Source organism: Crocodylus porosus, unplaced genomic scaffold (genome assembly GCF_001723895.1).
Source record: "Crocodylus porosus isolate Cpor-Errol unplaced genomic scaffold, CroPor_comp1, whole genome shotgun sequence".
Taxonomy (NCBI): domain Eukaryota; kingdom Metazoa; phylum Chordata; order Crocodylia; family Crocodylidae; genus Crocodylus; species Crocodylus porosus.
Window position 1 is genome coordinate 8,475,556 of NW_017728939.1, and position 24,289 is coordinate 8,499,844.

Consider the following 24,289-nt stretch of genomic DNA (forward strand, 5'->3'; position numbering starts at 1 on the left):
CAGGCTTGGGCCCGTTTCCTGAGGGCAGAGACCCGGGAGTCCGACCGGACCGGGCCAGGGAGCGACGGTGGAGAGAAACCAGCTCGGTCCTGCTTGCCCCGGGGCCGCGGTTTTTTTTTTTTTAAGAAAAGTTCCCGAGACCAGGATCAACCCCCGCCAGGGAGGCGCGTGCCGCTCGGCCCAGCCCGCCCGCACCCCCGGGGCAGGTCTAGGCCGCGGCCTGCGCAGGGGTCTCCGTGGGAATAAGACAGCGCCCCCGGGGCCGTGAGCACCCTGCTAACGGGACCCCTCCGGCTCCCACCCGGGTCCCGGCACCAGCCCTCACCCATCGCTGTCTCCGGCAGCTCCCGACGCTCCGGCTCGCAGGCGGCGGCGGCCACAATATGGCGGACGGGCAGAGGGGAGGGGGGGAGAAACGGCGGCCGCAAGCGGACAAACCTCCCCGCGACGCGATGCGGACGCCCCTTAAAGGGCCAGCGCGCCCCCTGGCGGCGCGGCGCGGCCGGCAGCGACACGCGGGAGTGCCGGGCTCCGTGCGGCTGAGGAGGGTGACGGTAACGGTAATCCGCGAGAGTGGGACCCGGGCAGGGGGTCGGACTCGATGATCTGCTGACGTCCCTTCCGACCCTAACACCTCTGTTATCTCTACTGCGAGGCCCTAAGCTGTAGCTTAAGTAGTTTAAGCCTCAGTCCGGCACGGTGTGGGCATCCCCGGCCCCCGCAGCAGCATCCATGCTGGGCACCGCCGGGCATGGGCCGGCTCCGTGGACGCTGCAGGGACCAGGCGAGGGGAGGCGGTCCCCAGCTCCGGCCGGCTCCTGTCCGCACCCACGGGGGCAAGCGCTGCCGCCCCAACCGTGCTGCGTGAGGCTGTCTGTCCGCCGGGCCGGGGCCAGAGCAGCAGCTCGCTGCCCACCTGCCAGATTTCAGGGGCACCTGCCACCGGGGCCAGACTGGAGCAGAGCCCAGGGGAAAGGCTCCTTATCCCAGGACTAACCCCAGTAAAGAGAGAGAGATTTCTGCCTTTACCTGGGAACTGCCCCCCCACACACACACCTGAGAAGGGTACTGGTGCTCAGAGCCAGGGTAAATGGCTGTTCGCTTTGCTCTGCGAGCAGAGGGAGATGTATATGGCTGACGTGTGCTGGCAGAGGCAAGGGGTGCTAGTAGTTGCTCCATTTCTGTCCCCGCTCCCCCCAGCTGTGTGATGCCAGCAGTGCCGATCCTGCTGGGAAAGGACCATGCCAGCTCACTAAGGCAACTGGTTTCTGCCCTATTGCAGCCCAAGGGTGGAGTGGGAGCTCCGAGGGGGCCCCCTCAAAGCAGCTTCACTTGGTGGAAAAGGCTGAGGCAGGCCCCGGCCTGGGGAGCTTTGACACTGCATAGCAAGGGGCCCTGGGGAGAAGGAGCCTCGGGGTGGCTCTCCCCCCTGCCTCTCTTCTGCGCTCAGAGCAGAGCCTGCTGCAACACCTCGAGAGCAAGCGGGCAGGTCGGTGCTGACCCCCAGACCAGTGAGCCAGCCCAAGCCTCCCCCAGACGGTGTGGAGAGGAGGAAAGCAGGAGCAGCACTGAGGAAGAAATCAGAGGATACCTTCCCAGCTAGAAGCAGGAGCTTTCCTTATCCCATATATGACAGGGGCTGCATCTACACGAGATGCTGACTGTGCAGTATTTGCATACATAAGTACTAAATCACTGCACAGTTTCTGGAGTTAGCACGCAGTAGCATTGCCGAATGGCTTTTAGGTAATGCCAACTGCACGGTAGTGTCACACCACGCTTCGTGCCACACAATGCTACCATGTAGTAACGAGCTACTGTGCAGTCAGCGTCTCTTGCAGATGTGGCCAGGAAGTTGTAATAATTGCCCCACAATATGCCTGTGAGAACACCTCCCCCCCAAGTCTGCTCCATGCAGTCAGAGGACTCTGGTGATCATAGGACACAGCTTGCTTCATCTGGATGCCTTTGCACAGCAGGATGTCTGAGGAGGGGATGACCTTTAGCACAGGGATAGATACAGGATTGGTACTGGCCCGTGTGGTTTTAGTGACCTCATCAATAAAAATGGGATTATAGGAAATTACACGAGTTGGGAAAAGCAACAGAGTTAATACAACTGGCAGACTTTGGCCAGGCACAGGTAGCATGACTCCTGCACATTCTGCTTTTATTGAGTGCAATAGCAACATGAGAGTGATGGACCAATATCTGCATAACTGACACAGCTCAAAAAGAAAAAAAAAAAGTTACCTGTGGGGAGCCATGATTCAAGGGGGGAAAGGATCTCCCATGCTTCCTCAGGGATCAGGACAATATGCTTTGGCAGTGACCAGGGGTTAATTTGAAATCAATTGTAGCAGATGGCAAATAATGAGAACAAAGTAGTTGGGAGCCCTCCGTCATAGGAGACAGGGGTGAAAGCAGCCCCTGGGCACATTCTTACACCAGGATCCCTTGCTGTGCAGTGTTGGAGCTCCCCAGTCGGGGATTTGCCTGGGTTCTGTTCCAGCCTTCTCCACCAGGTGAGACTGCTCCTAGGGGACCTCCATCAGAGGGCCCCAAGCGCTCTCACCCTCCACCCTTTTGCTGAGACAGGGCAGGAGCCAGCTGCCTTAGTGAAGCACCTGGTGCACCCATTCAAACATAATGTAGTTAAAGGCAGCCCAACGCAAGGTTCATATGTCCTGGAAAAAGAACCGCAGGCCGAGCCTCCAGGCTGCGGCACTGGATTCTGCAAGACTGCCACTCTGAAGAGGATGTAGGGATCCTAATGGGCATACAACTCAATGCGAGATCGCTGAGCAAGGAAGCAGTCGTGAGGAGGATGCTGCACGTGGCATCGATGATGTAGATATCAGGATGCAGCACCCCATTTGGGCATCTGTATTTAAAAAAAAGTTTTGAAAAATTGGGGAGAGTGCAGAAAGAACCCCTGAATCATTGAAGGGCTGAAGGAAGTGCTGCATAGAGACATCCAAGAGACTATCGAGGCAATTTGATTTTCAACATATAAAAATCTTCCTGGTGGGAGAAGCAAGACACTAATGCTTTCTCCAACGTAGCTGCAAAGGCAGAAGGCAAGGTAGAGATGTACCTTATAGACTACCTGAATCAGAAAAGGCCAGAACAAGACCCAATGGCTGCAAGCTGAAGTCAGCCAAGTTCAAAGCTAGGATGAAGGCACCAGTATCTGGCAGCAGGGGAATCAACTTTTGGAACAAACCACTGAGGGGAAGCACTGACTCCTCCAGCCTTTGAGGCTTCAGCGCAGGACTGCATGGCTTTCTAAAACAGAGGCTTCGGCTAAACATGCCCTTGGGCTCCATGCAGTGATAGCAGGACAAAACATAACCTGCCAGCTTTCCCTGTGGAGGGAGCTTTGACAGAGTCTTGTCTTTGCATTCCCAAGGTCACACGGGATGATCTAATGATCCCTTGTCTTGGAGAAGAGAGGAAGGAAATCCAGGATGAGCATATGGCAACACAAGGGTCTTTTTTGCGTACAGCGCTAAATCCAATGACGTCACCTGCTATTATTCCTATCCACTCCAAACGTGGAGCCATAGCTGGATTAACCCTGCCCACTCCCACTCCTGGTTCAGACACTGGGTGCGGGGGACAAAGCTCCCTGTAGTCTCTGGCACGAGATGGTAGACATCTGCTGCCAGGCTCCTCTCTGTCTGAGCTTTGCTCTCAACCCCTGGGCAGCAGTAACCAGGGACATTAAAGCATGAGCTGCAGGTTGATGAAAAAATGGAGTTTCTGTGCCAGCTGCTGGCAGGGAACCTTATGCTCCACAGCCCATCCCCATAGGCAGGAGTCCTCCAACCCCCAGCACGTGGGAGCTAGTGAAGATGTAATTTCATTGGAGTGGCACACAGCCTGCAGTGCCAGGTTTCCCTGTATATGGAGCTCTGACAGACTCTCATCTTTGCATGGGAGGGGCAAGATGGCAGGAAAACATTTCAAGTCAAATGAGGTAGACACGTCAGCCCCCGTACCCGTGACAGACCTGCTACTCCAACACCAATTCATGCCGGATAGAGCAGAATTAAATGATGGAAGCCTCCAATTTCAACAGGCGAGGAGCTGGCAACTGCTAGCTTAATGCCTTTGGCCAGAGGCAGAAAACAAGCAGAAAGGAGGCTAGTTATCACAGCAGAAGTACTGCTTTGACCACAAGGAGAAAACTTGTGTGTGGGAGATGGACCTCTCAACTTGTTGCCACAAAGTCCCACTGGACCTGGGAACCATCACAAATCTCCCCCTTTCTGCTTAAGAGCACCAGGCATGGCTGTGACACACGTGCTCCAAATACACACATGCCATGGTGTGGATGTTAAGCAAACAAATGCCAACCCACCCATGCAAAGCAGGCCTGAAATGCTGCCAAATCAGGGGGCTACTCATGCCCCTTGGTGCAATGCAGGGGAGAATCACACCCCTGGTGCATCCAAGGCAAAACACAGGCATAGACATCTCAACATCTGCCTATGAAAAGCTCTGGATTAAAGAACTTTTCTTCCCCAACAAAGGTGGTTACAAAACTCACAGGCGGTTCAGAGATATAAAGGATAAAAGTGATTCCACATTTGGAAGGCAGGGACGAGGCAGCAGAGCTCTGTCCCCTACCTCCCAAGTGATGAAGAGCAGGGCCCTGGAAGAAACCTGGCTGGAGCAGCCTGCACACAACATGCTCTTATTGCTGGCTCCCTGCCACCTCCTTCCCTCCCCTGGGGGTGGGCAGCCCCTGTGCTAGTGCACACTACGGGAGGCTCCCCTGCTACCAGCCACCCATCCAGCCTTCAGCTCCTGCACAGTCCAAGACCACCTGCAGTCCCACCCACTGACTTAATCACACTCCAAACCTCACCCTTTTCGCTCTGTTAAAGTGAATCTCGTCACCCCCATCAGCCTCCGCCCCAACCCAGGCTGTCCAGCAAAACCTCTGTGCTCAAATACATTTCCCACACTCCTCCCCATGGCTGGGTCAAATCCAGCAGGAGGAGGGGAGGAGGCTGCTAGTACTACCTATGCCTCCAGCCAGCCAGTGCAGGGTCCGTCTGATTCCTCTTCCACCAGAAAGGCCAAAGTGAGAAGAGGGAGAGCTTGGGAACCAGGGCACCCCATGCTCTGGCCTTGCGGGGGCTGCCTGCCCACCTGCTGAGTTGGACACCAAGCGGATGCTGCAGGGCTGGAGGAGAGAGGATGGGAACAGGAGGGTCAGGCTGGGGACAAACCAGTCTTCTAGAAGGGCATTGGGAAGCAGCCCCAGGTAGCCCAGCAGGGAGAGACACCCATGGCAGGGGCAGGGGACACCCATAGGTTGAACCCAAAGACTGTCAGGAGAAGGAGCAAATCATACCAGCTTCTGACGGAGCCTGGTGCCAAAGCCTCTGGAGCAAGCCAGGACCGCACAAGCAGTGTCCTCTGCCAGGCAACCTCCTCCACAAACCTGGAGCCGGTCGTTCCCTGCCGAGACCCCGGGCACCAGGCACGGGCGAGGCCCTGCCAAGTCTTTTGGCGGGAGCCACAGCAGAGGACCCCGATGCAGAGGAACATTCTAAGACGTCCTTTTATTAAAATGTGCGTCACCGTTCTGCGTGGCGCCCTTTGCTGTTCTCCGGCTGCCGGGGCGTTGCTGGCGGCAGCCTCCGCGGCCTCAGCACTCGAGCCCAACTTGGGGGAACCGCTAGGTGGTCCGCGGCCTGCGGTTCCCACCCATGGCAATGTAGACGTCAATGGGGACGTTGGGCAGCGTCAGGCAGTGGCACCCTGGGCATCTTCTCAGTTGCCTGCACAATGAGAGTGGGGGTCATGGGGGGGAAAGGGGACCTGGTTGATTCCAGCCTCCCAGGAGGCTGGTGCGAGGTTGCTGACATGGTTACGTGGATGCAGAGAAACATGGGCTGGCCTGGCAGTCTAGCAGCTGGCTCCCGCCATGAGGGGCTGGACTGCATCAGGGGACCAGAGCCCACCTGGGCGGGGCAGGGAGGCAGCAGCACTCGGCTCAGCCAGGTCCTTTGTGCCCTTTTCCTCTGGCTTTATGGGATCTGGCATCGCACCCCTACACCAAGGATACCAGAGTGGCAAGCAGAAAGGAGCAGAAGCCCGAGACCAAGCTGGAATATACTGCCCACGTCCACCGGTAGAACAAAGGGAAGACCCCTCGGATGCCCCTCTGAGAGGGGCCGGCGTTGTCAGACTCGGCGCTCGCAGGGAGGCGGATCCTGCACAGCGCCTGCACGTCCGAGGAGATAAAGGCCAAGGAGTTGGGTCAAGACCTGAGCCCACGCGGGTGCTGCCGGGGCTGACATGGCAGCTCCCAGGCAGCTGCCTCAGCACAGCGGAGCCACCCATGGGTCTTGTGCTCTGCGGCACGGCTTACTGAGAAGGCAGGGTGGCAAAGATGAGCGTGGCAGGGCCAGTCCACTTCTGTAAGAACCTGGATCCATTCCCACTGTCGCTCTCTGCGCCAGTCCAGCAGGGAAGGGACCTCCCACACAGCCATCCCAGCCCTCCTCCAGCTCACGTAATCCCTTTGCTAAGCCAGCAGCCCCTTCCCTGCTCCTCTTCACTGCACCCCTTGCGCACTCTTGTCCGCCACCCACAGGCTCCAGACCAAAGTCCTGAAGCCCCAAAGTCAAGGGGACTCCACCGGGGGTGCAGCTCATCTGCTCCCAGCACTGAGCTGTACTAAAGCAGGTACCCAGGGAGGGCACACTACACAGTTAACCCTAACCCAGCCCCGCCCCTCTGGAGGACAAGGCAGCAGTAGGCCTCTTTCTCCCCTGGGCTTTTTCTGTGCCCAGTCTGCAGGAACCAGCCTGGGCTGTTAACATGGTTTGCCAGAGCTGAATCAGGCAACTCCTGCAGCCAAGAGGCTGCCGGAGCCTGCCCAAGCTGGGCTGGGCTGGCCTCCCCTGAACAGGAGCAGCTCCTATGGGGCTATAGCTCCCTTTCTCCTTCTTTCTTTCCAGCCCTGGGATGCCTCTGTGGCCTCCTCCCCAGAGCTTGGGAACAACACAGCTGGACCAAGGAGACACTGAAGAGCAGAGGGAAAGGGCTGAGACTCCTATCCCCCCACCCCACGCCCCCAGCAGGATCAAAGGGGGCAATTGATGAGATTAAAATGAGGCAACACCCTCCCTCTCCACAGACCAGAAGAGCCCAGGTTTCTGGAGCGGGAGGGATGTATGTGAATGAGCTAAACACAGTAGCTGCCCTTACAGCGACCAAGGGGATGGACGCAGGGGAAGCAGGACCGGTCCAGCCCAGAACCCGAGTGCTCGCTGGGGGTCACTTCCCAGCCTCTAGCCAAGAGAAGCTGCATCCCCTGTGCACAGGGGACGGCTGGCTCACATGTGCACTCAGCTTCAGGCCCCCCACCATTGCCCGTACCTTGCTGCAGTGTGCTCAGTGGCAACTGGCTCCGGGGTTTCTGGAGCAGCTGCCAGGCTGGGGGAATCTCCTGCCTCGATGGGGAATCTTCGAGCTTGTGGGGTCTCCTGAGAGTTCATGTCCTAGCCCCAGACGTTTGATGACGAGAGAAGCAAGGTAAGTGTGGGTGACTTGGCGGGGCTGGGAGCCGAGCCCCACCCACCCCCTCACTTCCCACACCCTTGAGGCCCTGACACACTTTGCAAAGGCTTGGGAGGATTCCCAGGAGTACACCTGGCAGTCTGGGAGCCTAGTGCAAAGGGCACCATGCGAGCAGGGCAAGCAGGAGGCAGAGAGCCTTCTGCATTGTGACACGGGAGGGCTCCTCTTACATCACAAGACAGCTGGGGAATGGCAGGGCATGGCCTTCTCCGCATTCCCAAGCCCATAGCTTAAGGCCCGGGGCTCTTCCCTGGAGCCCTGGGCACAGACCAGGCCTGCTGTGTTGGGCACCATGCTGCCACACAGCAAAGCCACAGCTCCTACCCCAAAGAGCCTGCCCCAAGTGTAAGACCACAGCTGGTTGCAGATAGGGAGCACAAAGAAGCTGAGGCCATGTTGACTAGCAGGGTAGTCTCAGAGCTCCAGACTTACTGGTCTTGATCTAGGGCTACTTTCAGGCCAGATCCCTCCAGCCTGAGAAGGCAGATGGGAGCTGCCTCTGCTCCCCAAAGGCTGAGGAAAAGGTCTTACCTTGCAGATGCTGAGACCAAAAGAATCTTCGAGGTTGATTTGTGTGTTTCCTCCTGGACGCCAGTCCCTGTGGGGATCCATCATGGGGTTTAGAAAGGGATCCCGTGAGCCCCGCACGCTGGACTCCTACTCGGGCTGGTAAACTAAACTGAGCACAAACACAAAGCCTGCTCCACAGGGCGTTTCCCTCACCGGTCCCCAAAAGCAGACCACAAACTCAATAGGGCAGGAATCATCTTTGTTCCACCTCTGTGCAGTGCCCAAGATGGACAGTCCTTCGATAAAGGAGGCAGTGTAGCCTAGTGAATAGCACAGGGGTGGGCAAAATGTGGCCTGCGGGCCGGATGCAGCCCGCCAGGCCATTCTAGAAAATTAATATTTATCTGTCCCTGGCTGCCTGCCATGCAGCCCTTGATGGCTTGCCAAAACTCAGTAAGCGGCCCTCCGCCCAAAATAATTGCCCACCCCGGAATAGTACCCGGGCTCAATTTCTCACTGGGTCACTGGGCAAGTCACTTCCCTCTCTTCGTACCTCAGCTCCTCCATCCATGAAATGGAGAAAGGTTGACACTAGCCACTTTTGGCAACCACCGAGACATACAGATGGGGATGGTTCTGTAAGCACCAAGTGTTACTATGACAGAAGCAACCCACAGACACCCTTGCCTGTATCAGAACCATTAAAACACTGGGGGGAAGGAACCTCGAGAGGTCATTTCTAGCCCAGCCCCCTGCTCAAGGCAGGACTGTCCCAGTCTAAATCATCCCAGACCCATGGTCATCAAACATGCACTTAGCTCCCAGTGACGGAGACCTCCCCTCTCCAAGTAGCCTGTTCCAGTGCTCAACCAGCCAAGTAGATCTTATAAAGACTTCATATAAAGACTTATAAATAACTAACAAATCTCCAGATCACAATGGAAGCCGGATACCTCCATGTCCACTAGGAAGAGGACAAGACCAGACCCTCCAAATTCACTTGAATCTGATCTTGAAAAATTTGCCCACTCCGCTATAAATCTACATCGGGGGCAAATATATGGGTTACATTAAGAGTTACAAAGTCTGTAACTGCAAGGTGTAAAAATCCCTTACCCCAAATCCCCACAAACAGGTCTCTGGAGATTATCCCATCACTGCCCTGGTGTGACTGCCCAGGGCTGCAGGCAGGTTAAGCAACTGCCTATTTTGGGTACTCGCCTCCCATGGCAGCCCTCCCCTTTGACTCATGAAATACAAGGTTGCATCATAATAGGGGCTTTGCATTTTGATGTCCCAATCCAGCTGCCCCCTTAATCAAGGGACTTTGTCTAGGCTGGAAAATAATCTAGGATTCAGGGCTGCAACCGATGCAGGCCTGGATCAGGAGAAGAAGCAAAGCACAGAGATGTCATATCAAAGCATCTACATGATGACCTGAGAGAATGAGCAGTCCAAAATTACAAGAGGAGATGGAGGAGTTTTTACTCTCCAATGGCTACCAGCTGGGAAAGACCATTGGGGAGGGAACATACTCAAAGGTGAAAGAGGCCTTCTCAAGGAAGCACCAGCAGAAAGTGGCAGTTAAAATTATTGATAAAAAGGAAGGTCCAGAAGGTAAGAGGCCTCTCACGGAAAGGGCCACAGGCTAGACAGTTGGGGAAGTGGCCACTATCTACAAGTTTGTTACTCCTGACTGAAAATATAATTCAGCTTCCCCCAAGTGAATGGATATTTAAAAGCCAAAACACACAGACTAAGAGGACAAGTTCCTAAGGGAAAGCTGGTCCTTCCTGAGCTCCGCCAGGGTGGGGACTTCCGCTCTCACTAAGGGGGTAGTATGAATAATCTGTCCTTAGCTTCCCAGCACCTCTCAGCCTGAAATAGCCCAGTGGGTGGAGAAAAGGCTCATTTTCTTGGAGCAAATGGTTGCATTTGCAATGTCAACACCTTTTAAGACGTTTGCCAGTGAATGGTTGCCAGCCCTGGCCTCTGCACAGAGGTGCAGCATCTGTGGGAAGTGGTAGAGCACACATATTCCTGTCTTAGCTTGTCTTCCTGGGCCTGGAATGAACCTGCCTTCTCTCTTCTCAGAGTTTATCCAGAGATTCCTGCCTCGAGAGCTCCAGATCGTCAAACGCTTGGATCACAAGAACATCATCCGCGTGTATGAAATGCTGGAGTCCGACAGGAAGATCTACTTGGTGATGGAGCTAGCAGAGGACGGGGACGTCTTCGACTGCGTCCTGCACGAAGGCCCATTGCCCGAGAGCCGCACCAAGGCGCTCTTCCACCAGCTGGTGGAGGCAATCCGTTACTGCCATGCGTGCGGCGTCGCGCACCGGGACCTCAAGTGTGAGAATGCCTTGCTGCAAGGCTTCAACTTAAAGCTGACAGATTTTGGGTTTGCCAAGCTGCTCCCCAAGAATCGGAAGGAACTGAGCCAGACGTTCTGTGGCAGCACTGCCTACGCAGCGCCCGAAGTGCTCCAGGGGGTGCCTCACGACAGCCGCAAGGGGGACATCTGGAGCATGGGTGTCATCCTTTACGTCATGTTGTGTGCTGGCCTTCCCTTTGACGACACCGACATCCCCAAGATGCTGTGTCACCAGCAGAAAGGCATCTCCATTCCTGGGCACTTGGACATCTCAGAGGAATGTCAGGATCTCCTGAAAAGCCTCTTGGAGCCAGACATGATACTGAGACCTTCCATTGAAGAAGTCAGTTGGCACCCATGGCTGGTGAGCTCTTAATAACTCTCTCCCCAAATAAAGGGGACAGATGGCTTCCAAAATGCTGACATATTTTAATGGTACGCTAGGTTTCCAGTCTATCCTCACCTTCCCCTCCACACCCCCATGCCCCAGACACAGGATGGCTGGCCTCCAGAGGCAGAGAGGGAGAGTGGAGGGGCTGTTCCGTTTCTCAGACCTCTCTCATCGCATTTCATTCAAAACAAAACCACATGGCCTGAAACCCCTTCATGCCATTTGCTTTGTAGCTAGAAACAAGAGCTTGTGAACCCAAGTGCCCTCAGTTCTCTCCCCAAGCACCTCACTGAAGCGAGGAGGCACAAGGCAACATCTGCCCACCTCCCCAAGACCATTTCTAGTGATAGTCTCCAAGAAACAACCCACTGAACAGGACAAGAGCAAACACTGAGGCAAGACCAGTAGCACTAGCTGTTCCATGGGGTAGTAGGTGCACAGTAGATCTCTGAGCCAAGCAGATATTTATGTCCTTTCATCCTAATGGTCTTTCCTATGTCTTTTGAGTAAGGCAAGCTGCAAAATGCCACATTTCTTTTAGAAAGGACAGGTTGTAACCAAAACCTGGACTGAATGCATCCAAACTTGGAAGCTGAAAACAGTCCCTTGTCTGGCTAGTCCTTGGATAGGAGACTACCTGGGAATGCTGTAGGCAGTTGCTGCTAACCAAGTGGACAGTACAGCTTCCCTTCATCTAGGTTTATACCTGGATTAGGATGAAATCACTCAGCTGGGGCTCCACCAAGCCCACCTGCTTTTGAGGGCTCAGCCCTCTAGATAATAAATAAGACACCCAACACAAGACAGCCAATTCTGTAGAATTCCTTTAATCGCTGTTAACTGCAAGTCTGTAAAAGGTTCAGGAGAAAGTTATCATTACAAAACTAACAGCTGTTAGGATCTCTTTTGCCCCAGCTAGAAAATGCTCCTGGGAGATGCAATATAATTTAAAAGAGAGAATATTGCACAAACAACCAAAAGGTTAATTAACTAAAGAAAGAATTACGAAGAGAAATGAAAGCATTGCCCCTTCTCCCAGCTCCAACCATGGGGCACAAGGTTCCAGCTGGGCACCTCAGTTTTAAAATTAGACTCAAGCATATACACAGGAATCTTCCCCAGAGCACAGCACTATGCGCAGCTTCTGTGGTTCTCAGATATTTCTAGATGGCTACTGGCCTCCTGGCTAGAGGCCCTGCTACAGAAACCCTCCAGCCACAATGGTGGACCTACCGGCAATAGGAATGTTTCCTGACTTAAAGTTAAGACAGTTCCACATCCACGTAGAGGGAACCTAGCTGCATTTTCACTGCCTCCCCAAGATGCACCAATGTCAAGGGCAGAGGTAGGCCAACAGTAAAGACCCCAATGGGTCACTTTACACCAACAAGCTTTCCCCTGTCCCAGTGGGTGTTGCAGCCTACATAGGCTCTCAGACACAGATCTGGAAGACACTATCTCCAACCCACCTACATGAGCTGTCACTTGTCTGAATCTCCCAGTTGGGAAACTGATGCTTCCAGGACCCAGAAGGCTTCTGTTATCTAGAAATAGAAGGAAACCCGCAGCTTCAATTATGTGGCCCTAAAGAAGCTGAATGACCTAGAGATACCATGGATAAATCCAATACTCTGAAAGCCAGAGACAGTGGGGATGGTCCCTGTCCACTGAAGATAACTGTACTGGCCATATCCACTAAGGATGAGCATTTTGTGACAGATCAGAAAGGAACCCCCTCGTGGCCTAGAGGAAGGTCTGTCTAAAGCAGCCACTAGCAGTGGGGGAATGGGAGTTGGAGCCTTAGGTAGTAGGAACAGGGCCATTTTAACAACCTGTGGAGTTTGAGGAAAAAGCAGGAAGGGAAGGTTTGGGGCAGGGATTCAAGTAGCAAAGTGAACAGAGACAGCAGTCAGCTTGTGCCAAGTCCCACCTGCTGCCAGACACCTTCCACCTCCCCCTCTATTAAGAACAGGGGAAAATGGCAGGATGTGCTGACAAAGGCTGATATGGAAGTGGTGGACACTGGAACCAACAAAGTCTTTTACACGACTGAGCTGGATGCTGACAGACACTGACAAGGACAGGTTCTGCTTCTACCATGACCTAGGTCCACTGTCCACCTATAAAAAACTCACAGGAATCAGGACTTTGCCAGATGAATTAAGGACAAATAAAAGTTCCTGAAACCCAGCAGAGCAGAGGGAGGCAGCACAGTTGGGGAAGCCATGGAAAGCGCAAGGAGGAAGCAACTCCCCTCTGCTTTCTGTGAGAGGCCTCTGCCTCAGCAGGCAGAAATCTGGGTTTCCCTCTAAGAAGCTGCATCCAACAGAAGCAGAAGGAAGCACCGGGACTCCTGTCTTAACAGGAGGCTAGGCCAAGCAGAGGTGCAGAAAGGGACAGGGGCAGCAGTGAATTCCCTGTAGAGAGGCCTGGCTCCAGATCAAAAGCCTTTCCTCACAGCAGGTGTAGTAGCACGAAGGGGTATTCCATGCAGCATCTCCAGCGTCTGGCCAGTCCCAGCCTGGGGCGGGGTGAGGGAGTGATCTCTCGCAGGCGTTAGTTGGGCTGGGAGTCTAGAGCCTTTGAAGCTGCTGTATTGTAGGTTATACACATACACAAGCAGACAATCAGCAAACCAGCAGCTGAGAGGTACAGAATAATCCAGCCAGGTGTTCTAGTGTCCAGTTCAACCCTAGGGACCCATTGATGCCACCTGACCCCTCTCCAGCCCCCACGTCTTGCAGGGCAGTCACATTTGACCTTGCTGGTCTCTAAGACCTCTTGAGAGGCTGAGCCCCATCCCAAGCACCCTAAGTGAAACATCTGCTGCCACCTCCTCCAACATCTGAATGGGTCATGAGTTTGAGCTACCCAAAGGATTTAGCAGGGATAAAACTCCTCCAGCCCAGAGCTGCAAACCCCAGCACAGTTACACATAAAAGGAATTGTCGGTCTGTGATTTAATTCACATTGGATGGTGGAAATGAGCCTGTGGCGTGCACACAGGAAGCAGCCTCCTTATTCCCAGTCCTCCCACTCTTCGTCTTCCATCTGTGAACAGGACAGAGAGAGCCGTGAGTCAGCTTTGAAACTACACCAGCCTCCCGCTGGGAGTGCCGGACACGGCCCCACCCCTGCACTCACCTCCCCAGACACCTCCACCTTTGAGAGCGCCAGCTGTACCTCTTCTTCTGTCATGTCCAAGTCAAAGTCCTTTTCCCAGTCCTCGCTGATATCAGTGCTGGAGCCTGAAACCACAGAACCCTAGGATTAAGCCAAGGGCCAACCCCCTGGAAGGCAAAGACACAAGCAGCCCAAGCCTCTGGGGGACTGAGTGATGCCTCAAACACCATGTGCCAGGGTCACTACTTCCTCCAGTGGAAGCAAGTCTCATCAACCCAAGATCAGTCTATGCATCTTCCTGATGAATGAGATTCCTACACAAGCTTGGTTAGGCTGAGGGGAGAGGGAGAAAGGGTGGGTAGAAGTGTCAAAGAAAAAGCTCCTCCTCTCCCCAGCAGCCTTCACTACTCCCACTGAGGTGTTAAGTAAGGGTAGCACATTCTCTCTGAAGCACGAGACCTTGGACTTCACTGACCAGATTGAGACTTCTGGTACTGGAACTGCAAGAGACACAGCCCCTGCCAGGGCATCTGCAGATACAGTGAAGTTCAAGTCAATCTACTGCAACATCTGTGGGGTGCAGGAATGCCAAGGGCACTCCCTGCTGGGCTCCATGTGAGCTGCATAACATCAGGAATCCAAGGCAGAAGATTGTGAACAGGTCTTAGCAAACTCCCCTTCGTTTTGATCACCCTGCGGAGACTGTGCTGGCTCTCCAGATACAGCGTGCTTACAGCAGGTGCCAGCTGTGAATGGGCACTGCAATTCTCTGCATTCAGGAATTTGACTCGTCAGTGGCCTGGCCAACGAGTGCAGTGCAGTGCAAATGAGAAGCCAAAGGGCAGGAAGTGCAAAGGCTGCCGTGTCCCCATATAACGTGTCAGGAGCTCACTACTGGCAGACAGCACCAGGTTGGGGAAACGGGGCAAGGGAGGGGACACACCTAATTGGAACTGGACTTCTACTGAGCCTGGAGCCATCTGCTTGCAGAGGGCAAGAGGCAGGGAAACCACTCAGCTCCCACTCTCCACCCCCAGGCTGAACCCTAGCAAATGAACAAGTCCAGCTTCAATTGCTGACAAAAAAAGAAGAGTAAGAGTCACCTCAGGCAATCAGCACCTCAGCCATGACAGCGCCAGTACCTGGCACACACTAGGCTGAGGGACAGAAAGGCGCACTTCCAGGAGGTACAGGGCATGGTTCTGAGGGAACAAGAATGTCACATCCCTTCCACAAAGAAATGCCACCTCCCCCCAGCCAGATGGATGGAAGGGAGAAGAGGATGATCTGCTTTGTTCCATTGGGGCACAGATTTCTGTGAAGTCTCACTCAACCATCTATACCCAGCACAGAACAGGCCAAATCAAGTGCTGCACTGGCCCCTTCGCCATTCATGCTGCCTATTCCCTATAGGTGTTCTGGCCTGGGAGTTACTGATACAAGGGCCCTGTCTCTTAGTGCTGCAAATCTCCTTCAGGCAAGGTGGTTTGATAGTGGCATCTCAGTCTCCAATGGCTGAGGAAGTACTGGACCTGCACTCTACCACCCTAAGCCTTCAGAGCCAGCCTAACAAGCAGCAGCTTCAGTGTGGTTTCTGAGTCCTTCCGACACGGGGCAAATCAGGATCTTGCCAGTTTGACCAACCCCAGGGAAAACTAGCAAGTGATTTAAATTTGGTAATGAAACCGCAGCTTCACCATACCCAGGGCTGAGCCTGCATGACCACCTCCCCACCAACACAGCTGGAGAATGCACTTGCCCCTCACTATATGATTTGCACTGAGCTGGGGGGAAGGTGGTTCAGGCATGGAGCAGAGTTCTCATGCTTGACTAGCCTGCACTTTTCTCCATTGCAGACTGCCTGCCAGGAGCATCCACTCAGACAAGGGTACGGGGGCACAGGTTATACAGGAAACTTGAGCAGCCAGAGGCTCCCAATATGGGTTAAGCAACGCAGCTAATGGGTCATCCACCAAGGAACCCCAGCTCCATGCACATCTGACTGAGCTCCAGACACCCAGGAACACAGCATATTCACCCTGCATTGAATCCCATGCCCTTCACTCCCTAGCACGGGTTCCCGGGGTGGCTCAGTGCTGACAGCAGATCCTGGCCCCATGCACCCACCTTTCTTCCCATTGTTGGAGGGAGTAGATTTCCCACTGTCTGAGTTCAGCTCGAAGACTCGTAAATCCGTTGGCCCATCCTCTCTCAGAGTCTCTGTCCTGCCCGGGGGCTTGCCCTCTGCCTGCTCCTTCAGCCCCGCTTGCTCAGAGGAGGCTGCTTGCTCCCGAGCGGCTGCAGAAGGACGAGCAGACTCTGTGGGCTTTGGCTCTTCAGCAGTCGCTTCCAGAAGCCTTTGGGAGAGGTTCCTAGGCACAACTGGCAGCTGTGCTCCAGTCTCTAGCTGCGTGTCAGGCACAGAGGCAGGGTTTGCAATCTGAGTCACAAGGGAGACGCTCTCGCTGCTCGCAGAAGGGGTCACCTCCACAGGGGCTTGGGCAGCAGCAAGCACAGCCCAGCTTTCCTTGGAGGGCTCCTGGGGACTGGGAAGGGGGCTTCCCTCCAGAATGGCTGGGGCCGCTGTTGGTACAGGGACCAATGACTTCTTGGCCTTGTCAGGTGACTTCACCCAAGGCAGCGGTGACATGCCCAGGAACTCCTCTGTAGATAGAGGGCAAAAGCAAATTTCAGCAACTTAACACAAAGCTTCACTGGGGAGATCATCACTGCTGGGAGGGAGCCCCCCTGTCCAGGCAGTCCCAACAACAACCCTGTTAACTTCCTGCCCACTCTAGAGCCACACCCACAGAGGGAAGAGCACTAGAGCAGGCAGCGCCCTGGATAGGAAGGACAATGGGGGGCTACTCACTCTGGGGGCTCAGCACAACAGCCAGCTGTGGCCCAAGCCTCCCAGGGCAGTGTTTGGCCCTTTTGGGCACAGAATATGGAGGAAAGCCGTGCCTGTCCTGCAGGGGCCAGCCAGACTCCACCCCCTCCTGGTTAGAAGCTCCCTGAGGGTATAGTGATGGGGGTCAGGCAACAAGGCAGGCAGACTTCACTGCAGGGTCTTGTATGTAACCCTGTTTGAAGAGGATTGCAAGCAGCGGTGCTGGAAGAATCCATCTCGCCCACACTACAGCTCCAGCTGCCATCAGCACAGTGCAGCTGACAACACCAGAGAGAGGTTTGGGGCCCAAACTCCAGTTCCTATAGAAACACCATGAGGGTGGGGAGTGTTGCAGCTGAAGAGACACCCCCTCTCCCTTAAAAACCCAACCTAGGGCTCTCACCCACTCTGGGCTTCCCTACCATCCAGCTTACCCTCTTCCTCTTCCCAACCTGGCTCCTCATGATGCACGCTCTGCTCGGCCCTCTGTTTCAGGGCTTCCCTCCGTTCCTCATCCTGCATGAATCCACAAGGCCAGCAATCAGCAGCTGGACCCCCATCCCATGCTCCCAGATCTCTCTCTTCAAGCTCCCCTGCAGCACAGGGTCACCACTGGCAAGGACACAGAGAAAACAGGCTGGTCCCCAGCTGTTGTTTGGGGGCTGGCAGCGCCTTCCCTGTTACATTTCATATCCCTCCTTTAGCCAGCCCTCACCCTGAGCTGAAGCACAACCCTCCCCTTGCATGTCAGTCTTCTGCACCTCCCACTCAACCCACCTGCTCCAGCTGATGGACTTTGTAGAAGTAACGCAGCCAGAACTCGGAATGGGACACGGCTGCCGGGACCTGGCATCGTTGGAAGGAAACAAGAAGGAAGGGTCTTAATGAAGTGACCTGGGTGCAGCCTGACACACCCCCAGGGAGCTCCCAGATCAGGCCTGAAGGTGCACAGCCACCGTTCTCCTGGCACAGCACAGCACAGCTCCCCTCCCAGGGGCTTGCACTGGACATGTAGCTGCTTCCGCAGCCCAAGGATCACTCCACCAGATCCCACCCACAGACTGAATGCACCACCTCAGAGTACACCCAGACCTGCTAGCCTAAGGGAAAGAACAGGGTCTCACACAAGTCACCCAGCTGTACATGTTGGCCTGCACATCATAATTTCACGCTGTCCCACCCAGGAGAGAGACTATTCCACCCCCATTAAGTCCCCAGCACTATCACAGGCCCCTGGAAGCAAAGATAACAAGCTCCTCAATCAAGAATCACCCTCCCTTTTTGGTAGCACCATTCCTCAGGAGGGTGAACGGCTTCCACCTGAGACATGAACCCTGGTGTGTGGACTCCTGGCCACCTGCTCTAATTTCTGGCTACCTTCCCCACCTCAGCTTGACTGCTGGGCTCTTCCTTCCTGTCCCTCCCTTCTGGGCAGAGGCCCCCTTCATGGCAAGCTTCCTGCACTGTCAGATGCAGAGGACCAGCTGGATGTACGAGATGCACTGCACACATATTCAAGGGCCTGAGCATGCTAAGACAGACATTAGGAGCTCAAGCATAGTGGCAAAGTACTGCAGCTCACAGGCAGAAAAAAAGAGGTGCTCTATATGCTGCTTGTACATGGTCGGGCTCACCTGCCCAAAGTCCAGTCCCATCTGTCTCAGGCTCCAGGCCCAAGAAGTACAAGCTCCCCCCACTCACATCCCCCCTGCTTCCCACACCTGGGTGATGTCAGGTCCTGTAGAGAGAGTTCAGGAACCAAGCAGTGCCTCACCATCTTGGTGTAGAGAGCCCGGATGGAGGGGCTGCTCACCAGCAGCTCTGAGATCTCCCCTTTCTTCTCCTCCAGGTTAAACTGCAAGAACCAAGCCTCAAAGAGCTCAGGAGGGCCTGCATGAGGCAAACACATACAGTGAAGCCAAAGCAGTCATGGAAAGAACCAAAACCCAGCAAGCTTAATGGGAACGATGCCAACAGTCCATCTAAAGCACAATCCTATCTCTGACAGCACTAGCAGCAGATGCTGTGGAAGGAGAGCATATGTACAGGGCATGTCTATTGCAGTCCAAGCCCTGTCATTCTCTCTGGCATCAACCATCATTGGTTTAGGGATGTAGGAGGACACATCTCTTGACTGTTCTGTTTAACATCTACCAAAGGACTTGTCCTCCATAAATGTGTCTAATCCCTTTTTGAACCTGGTTATATTACTCTGCCTCTACAACATCCTGCGACAGCAAATTCCACATGTTAACTACATGCTGTATAAAAAAAAAAACCAAAACATTTCCTCCTGTTTGTCTTAAGCCTGTCTCCTGTTAATTGGTGATGAGCCCAAGTGCATGTAACAGCACCAGAATCCCACAGCAGCCAGGGAAAGGCATGTGTCCATCTGCTGACCCCCTGCCCCAGCACACAGGCTTGCTGCTTACTCTGCCCTGCCCCCACCCAATTGGAAAGGCCACCTTGGGCTCACAGTGCAAGGTGTTGAATTTTCAGCTCCAAACCCCCAGAACAGGTTTAGCAGGAACCTGCCTGGCAGGCTTCCTAGACACAGCACTGCAGGGTGCCACAGCTCTACCCTGAAGGGGTTGGGAAGGAGTGGAAGAGAGCTTGGAATTTGTTGTTCTCTGCCAGCACAGGGCCCAAGGAGAGCCAGCCACAATAATGGTTTGGGATAGGGACACTTGTTTACTAACTAGGGAGCAGGCAAAGACCCAGAAAACTCATTCTACTCAAACCACTGAACAACAACCTGATGGCAGCTGCTTCCTAGCACCAGTGAGCCAGATTAGTATCAAACCCAAAGAGTCACAGGTGACAGATCCAAGGCAATTCAACCCACAGACACTGATGTGTCCCCCTCCAGCCCAACCCTCCTCTTACCATCAGGTTCATTGCAATAGGTTGCTGGGTCTGACTGAAGACTGTAGAGGCGAGCCTGGAAAACAATGTGCAGGCACAGGAGGAACAGACATTAGTCACGGGGGAAGATAGAGCTGGGTGTGCAGCGCGTGTCTCTGGGGGGCTGGAAGAGGGCACTCCGTACAGACCTTGGTGCTGTCATATGGCTCTGTGGTGCCCGTAGGCGTTGCCATCAGCGTTATAACATCGCAGTCGATGGTCTTATCTGGTGAAGGTGCAAACGTGTCCGAGATGACACCCAGGAAGTCAGAAAGCCCCTTCCTCACCTTCTCAGTTGCGCCTGAGGAGCCTTCTGTCTTCTTAAAGAGAAACAGAGATGTCCTCTAACTAACAGTGCCTGAACCAGAGGGGAGAATCCCACGTTGTCTTTTCTTGTGGGAAGGGTCCCTTTAAAATACATTAATGGAGCATCCACGCACAGAGCTGACCTGTGAGGAAGGTGTGGCAGCAGTGACTATGCAAGGATGGACAAATGGACATGGTGATGGCACGAAGTGGGTAGGAAAGCAAGCATGGGCTGGGGGGAATGGCAGGCAGAAGCGGCTGGTGTGGAGAACGGGCAAGGAACTCTGCTGTCACAACACCGATGCCAGGCAAGGGTTGAGAGCCTGGGGTAAGAAATGCAAGAATCAACTAAGGGGACAGGGTGGGTGTTGTGTTCAAGCAGGATCAAGAGTAGTACAAGGAGCTGCCATTCAAAATGCAGGGAACCCGCTATCTGGTAACTGCCTTCACTTGGCCTCCTGAGCACAAACCTGCAATGATGCTGCTGAAGCTATTCCTCTCTCCTCAGAAGGGGCCTAGAAAAGGGGAACCTATCACTAGGCTTATCAAAATCCCTTGGAAGGACATACTGTGCCTCAGCTCATGCCACTGCTTGCTGGATAGTGGGGGTTGGGTGGCAAACTGTTTCAAAGCCTGGAAGCAGAACATACATGGGAGATTGGAAGGGGTAGGGAGGAAGTAGTTCCAGTCAGATGCTCAGCAGAGAATGGGGATTCACTTGGGGCTCTGCCTAATTCACATTCTCAGGAGCAGATGGGTATCAGTGGGAGGACTCTCCCATGCTTGTGTAGAAAGCAGGACAGGGGCTCCAAAAGGCCATCCCTTCACAAGCTGCAAAAGCAAATCAGGAAGCTGGCAGCCCCTACACAGTATCTGCCTGCACACCCCAGCCCACCTTATCCTGACAACCCCGTACGTAGCCCTGGCATCAAACGAAGGGAATCACATAAGGGACACCACTAATTGTACTGGGAAGTGGAAATCAAATTTAAAGTCCAAATGAGATGCAAGATTGGGTTGGGATGCTCCTGATAAAAAGGTACAGTCCTGAGAAACAACTGCTCTGCTTTGTTACCAGGGATCTCCCTGCCAGATCCCCAGTCCTACCCTCTCTGGAACAAGCAAGAGGCAGAGCTTTGGCTCTCCGGGTCCAATACTCACAGCGAGTTTCTCCTTGACCACACTGGCTGTGGCAGCAATAGTGCAGGCTGTATCATGCTGCACCACTTGGGTGAACTCAGCCAGGTCCCGTTTCATGAACTCCAAAGCTTCTGTGGACTGGAAGAAACAGACACAGATCATATCAACTCCAGTCTCTGATAAAACTATCTTTGCTCTGGGAACACCTGAGACTTCAAAACCTTGGAATTGTAGAGGCCCCTACCCTAGCCAAGGAACGATCATATGGAGTTGAACAGCCGCACTTAGGCCTTCCTGATCACAAAAATAACTGTGTTTACAACATGGCTGGGAAAGTCCTAAGTGCAAACCATGTCACCACTTGTTCTTTACTTGGCTTAAGTGGACAGAAATAACTCTTCTGGGAGACTGCAGGGCAGGGGCAGAGGTTGAGCAGAAGGAGGGACAGAGTCAGGTTTTGGCCTTGACATATAACCAGGGATGGTGTCACAGGCAGGAAAGCATATTTTAGAAGTAGTACTGTATTTTTTTCTGACTGCTTTGAGGCAAAGACTTCTGTAGTGCTGACAGGAGCTTAACAAGAACTGTCACTATTGCACAAATCTACATGGGCATCCCTAAGGGTAACAAAGAGACCAAACAATTTGATTGTTTTTTTGTGGTTGTTGTTGTTTTTGTTGGGTTTTTTTTAAATTTGTTTTCTTGAAGCCTTTCTTGTTATTTCATCCACCTTTGCCTGAGAACTGCTAATACCTGGGGAAATGAGCTACAAGCTAGCTTAGCTTTGCCCTTACCCAAGTCAAACTTCTCATGGCAAGTTGCAATAGGTGCCTCTAAATCAGTGGTTCCCAACATTTTTTTTTTTGATGCGACCCTAAATTGGCTACCAACAGGACCTCCTGACCCTGCACCATGGGGGCTGCTGGGATTGGAGCGTGGTGGCAGCAGTGGCCTTGGAGCAGGGGCTGGGGAGGGGGAACCACTATAGCCCCCTTTGTGCACAGAGGCCCTGCCCCACCCACCTGCCACTCTTGGGCCACGCACGTAAGTGTGTGTAGGGGCCCTTCGCAACTCTTCTGAGGACCCTCCACAACCCGATTTGGGTCACGCCTCGAGGTTGGGAACTAATGCTCTAAGTCTTCTAACAGGCCCAGGTGCTTTGAGAATTCTTCTCAGCTCCCCGGCACTGGACACCTTTTTGAGGCACAGATTTTAGAACTCGAGTCTAGTTCAAGCCTTCAAGCAATCTTTCAGATCTCTCACATCTGAACGGAGGGTGTCTGTTTACATCAGATTAAGATACTTTCCAATAAACAGATTTTCCCTACACACAAAAATAATGAATGGCATCACTATTAAAAAGCAATGACATGATGTATTTATCTCAGGTTTCAGTACCCAAAGCATTTTTTGTATTACATACATCCACCACCACAGAAACACACACAGTTGCGAGTACAGAGAACCAGTACGGAGCACCTTACACAATGCTGGTGAGAATGGAAATACTGGCTCAGTGTCCTACACTAACAGTTCCTTTTTGGATAATTTCCATCACGGGTTCCACATCCTTACAGAGCAGCCAAGTTCTTTGCTTCCTAAGTCTCAACAACTACTTTTTGATTCACTTCAAATTGATCGCAAGCTTTGAGGAGTGTCCCCCACAAACAACGTTTTGCATTGTAATATGACAGCCTTACCCAGAGCTGTACAGTCGTTTAATGAAAGTATGTTAAGAAAGCATAGGCCGTCCTCAGACTTACAACATAATTGGTTCCTGAAAACTGTCTTAAGTCGAAACATTGTAACTCAGAACCATTTTCCCATAAGAAACAATGTTATAAATGGGGATTAGTTCCTGAACTAAGTCCTGATACCCCATTTTCACAAAAATAACCCAGAATTTTGTACTCAATCAATTATAGATGAGTAATATAGCTACATTAATGCATTTATATTGTAGAGTCTTCTCAGGAGTCTTGGCAGCAGGTTTTTCTGGAGTCTCATCAGCTTTCTTAAAGAAATGTCCAAGGAAGTTTGGACAGATGTTCTCCAGGGAGACAAGCAACATAGCGAACTTGTTCGCTGACATGGCATCTTGTCAGATCAGGTGTTGTAAAGTCAAAACTGACCTCAGAAAATTGAAACAGGGTATCAATTTATAAATGTTGTAAGTCCAAAACATTGCAACTTGAAACATTGTAAATCAAGGACTGCCTGTACAGCTATATCTGAACCGTAGGAGGCAACAGTGCATTGCCCTCAAGCACCTAGCTATAAACTTTACCGAGGGCTTTGAGAGAGGAATTCAACACCACATCAGTAGGAAAGGGTTATTTAGATGCTGATCATCAACCAGGAAGACTTTCTAGTGAGAGAGGCTTATACTGCAGAAGAAAGAGCATCCAAAGGGAGGTCTCCTACCGGGCCTGGTCTGCTCAGTTTGCAGAAAAACCCACAAGAAAAGTACGGTAATTAGATTAACACCCCGTGTGTTTCTATGGGGTGAAACAAAGTTTGGTTTCCTTGTTCTGCGGTGACCTGGCCCATTCTGCTGACACGCCCCTTACCTTGTCTTTGACAGCTTGGTAGCTTTGCTGCAACCAGCTTCTCCACCAGCCTCCATCTTCCCTGTTACAGGACAAACACATGAAGCTGAAATTGTGAATGTCATAATGTAAATGCTGGCCGAGCAGCCCAGTAACGCGCACATCACCATCTCCACGGGGGCAGTGGCTGCAGCCACCGGTTTTCCCCTGTGTGCAAACCCTCCGCACCTTTTCCCTCCCACCTGGCAACCGCCCTACAAGTATTTCCATAGGATTTCGTGTCAACACAGATTTCAAAGCTCAGCCTTCTTGCCCGGCAGACTGCCTGTGCGGTGCCCCATCTGGCTGCAGGACAATGGTCCTGATCCAGCGCACGGCAAGGCCCTAGCTGGCCTTGCTGGGGGCCCAGCCCCGGGGGGAGGGGACGTGGCCCAGGCCCAATCCGCAAGAGGGCGCAGCCCAGCTCTGCCTCATAGCAGGGGGTCAGGGTTTGG

At 53.3% G+C, this 24,289-nt stretch overlaps 4 protein-coding genes across 5 annotated transcripts in view; 1 reads left to right on the forward strand and 3 right to left on the reverse strand.

Annotated features, from left to right (window-relative positions):
- KPNA6 (karyopherin subunit alpha 6) overlaps window positions 1–426 on the reverse strand; it is a 37,016-nt gene extending 36,590 nt beyond the window's left edge. The window contains exon 1 of the mRNA XM_019547826.1: window positions 326–426. Coding sequence (XP_019403371.1) covers window positions 326–329 — 4 coding nt within the window. The 5' untranslated portion in view covers window positions 330–426. The remainder of the gene's footprint in view (window positions 1–325) is intronic.
- A 5,156-nt stretch (window positions 427–5,582) lies between these two features.
- FAM229A (family with sequence similarity 229 member A) lies at window positions 5,583–8,459 on the reverse strand. Its single transcript, XM_019547844.1, has 2 exons — window positions 7,405–8,459; window positions 5,583–5,798 (listed from the first exon to the last, which is right to left on the reverse strand). Exons 1-2 carry the CDS (start codon window positions 7,521–7,523, stop codon window positions 5,696–5,698), a joined length of 222 nt encoding a protein of 73 aa, XP_019403389.1. The 5' UTR covers window positions 7,524–8,459; the 3' UTR covers window positions 5,583–5,695.
- A 513-nt stretch (window positions 8,460–8,972) lies between these two features.
- On the forward strand, window positions 8,973–12,144 carry TSSK3 (testis specific serine kinase 3). Its single transcript, XM_019547845.1, has 2 exons — window positions 8,973–9,732; window positions 10,210–12,144. Exons 1-2 carry the CDS (start codon window positions 9,561–9,563, stop codon window positions 10,866–10,868), a joined length of 831 nt encoding a protein of 276 aa, XP_019403390.1. The 5' UTR covers window positions 8,973–9,560; the 3' UTR covers window positions 10,869–12,144.
- Window positions 11,695–23,976, reverse strand: BSDC1 (BSD domain containing 1). Of its 2 annotated transcripts, none has more exons than XM_019547829.1 (10): window positions 23,817–23,976; window positions 21,268–21,384; window positions 19,950–20,117; window positions 19,783–19,837; window positions 18,671–18,786; window positions 17,674–17,742; window positions 17,331–17,412; window positions 16,134–16,670; window positions 14,028–14,131; window positions 11,695–13,934 (listed from the first exon to the last, which is right to left on the reverse strand). In XM_019547829.1, the coding sequence occupies exons 1-10, from the start codon at window positions 23,895–23,897 to the stop codon at window positions 13,902–13,904; spliced, it is 1,362 nt and encodes a 453-aa protein (XP_019403374.1). In that variant the 5' UTR covers window positions 23,898–23,976; the 3' UTR covers window positions 11,695–13,901. The 2 variants fall into 2 exon arrangements, with proteins under 2 accessions (XP_019403374.1, XP_019403373.1); XM_019547828.1 differs by having other exon boundaries at window positions 19,950–20,120; window positions 23,817–23,974.
- Between the last annotated feature and the right edge of the window lie 313 nt (window positions 23,977–24,289).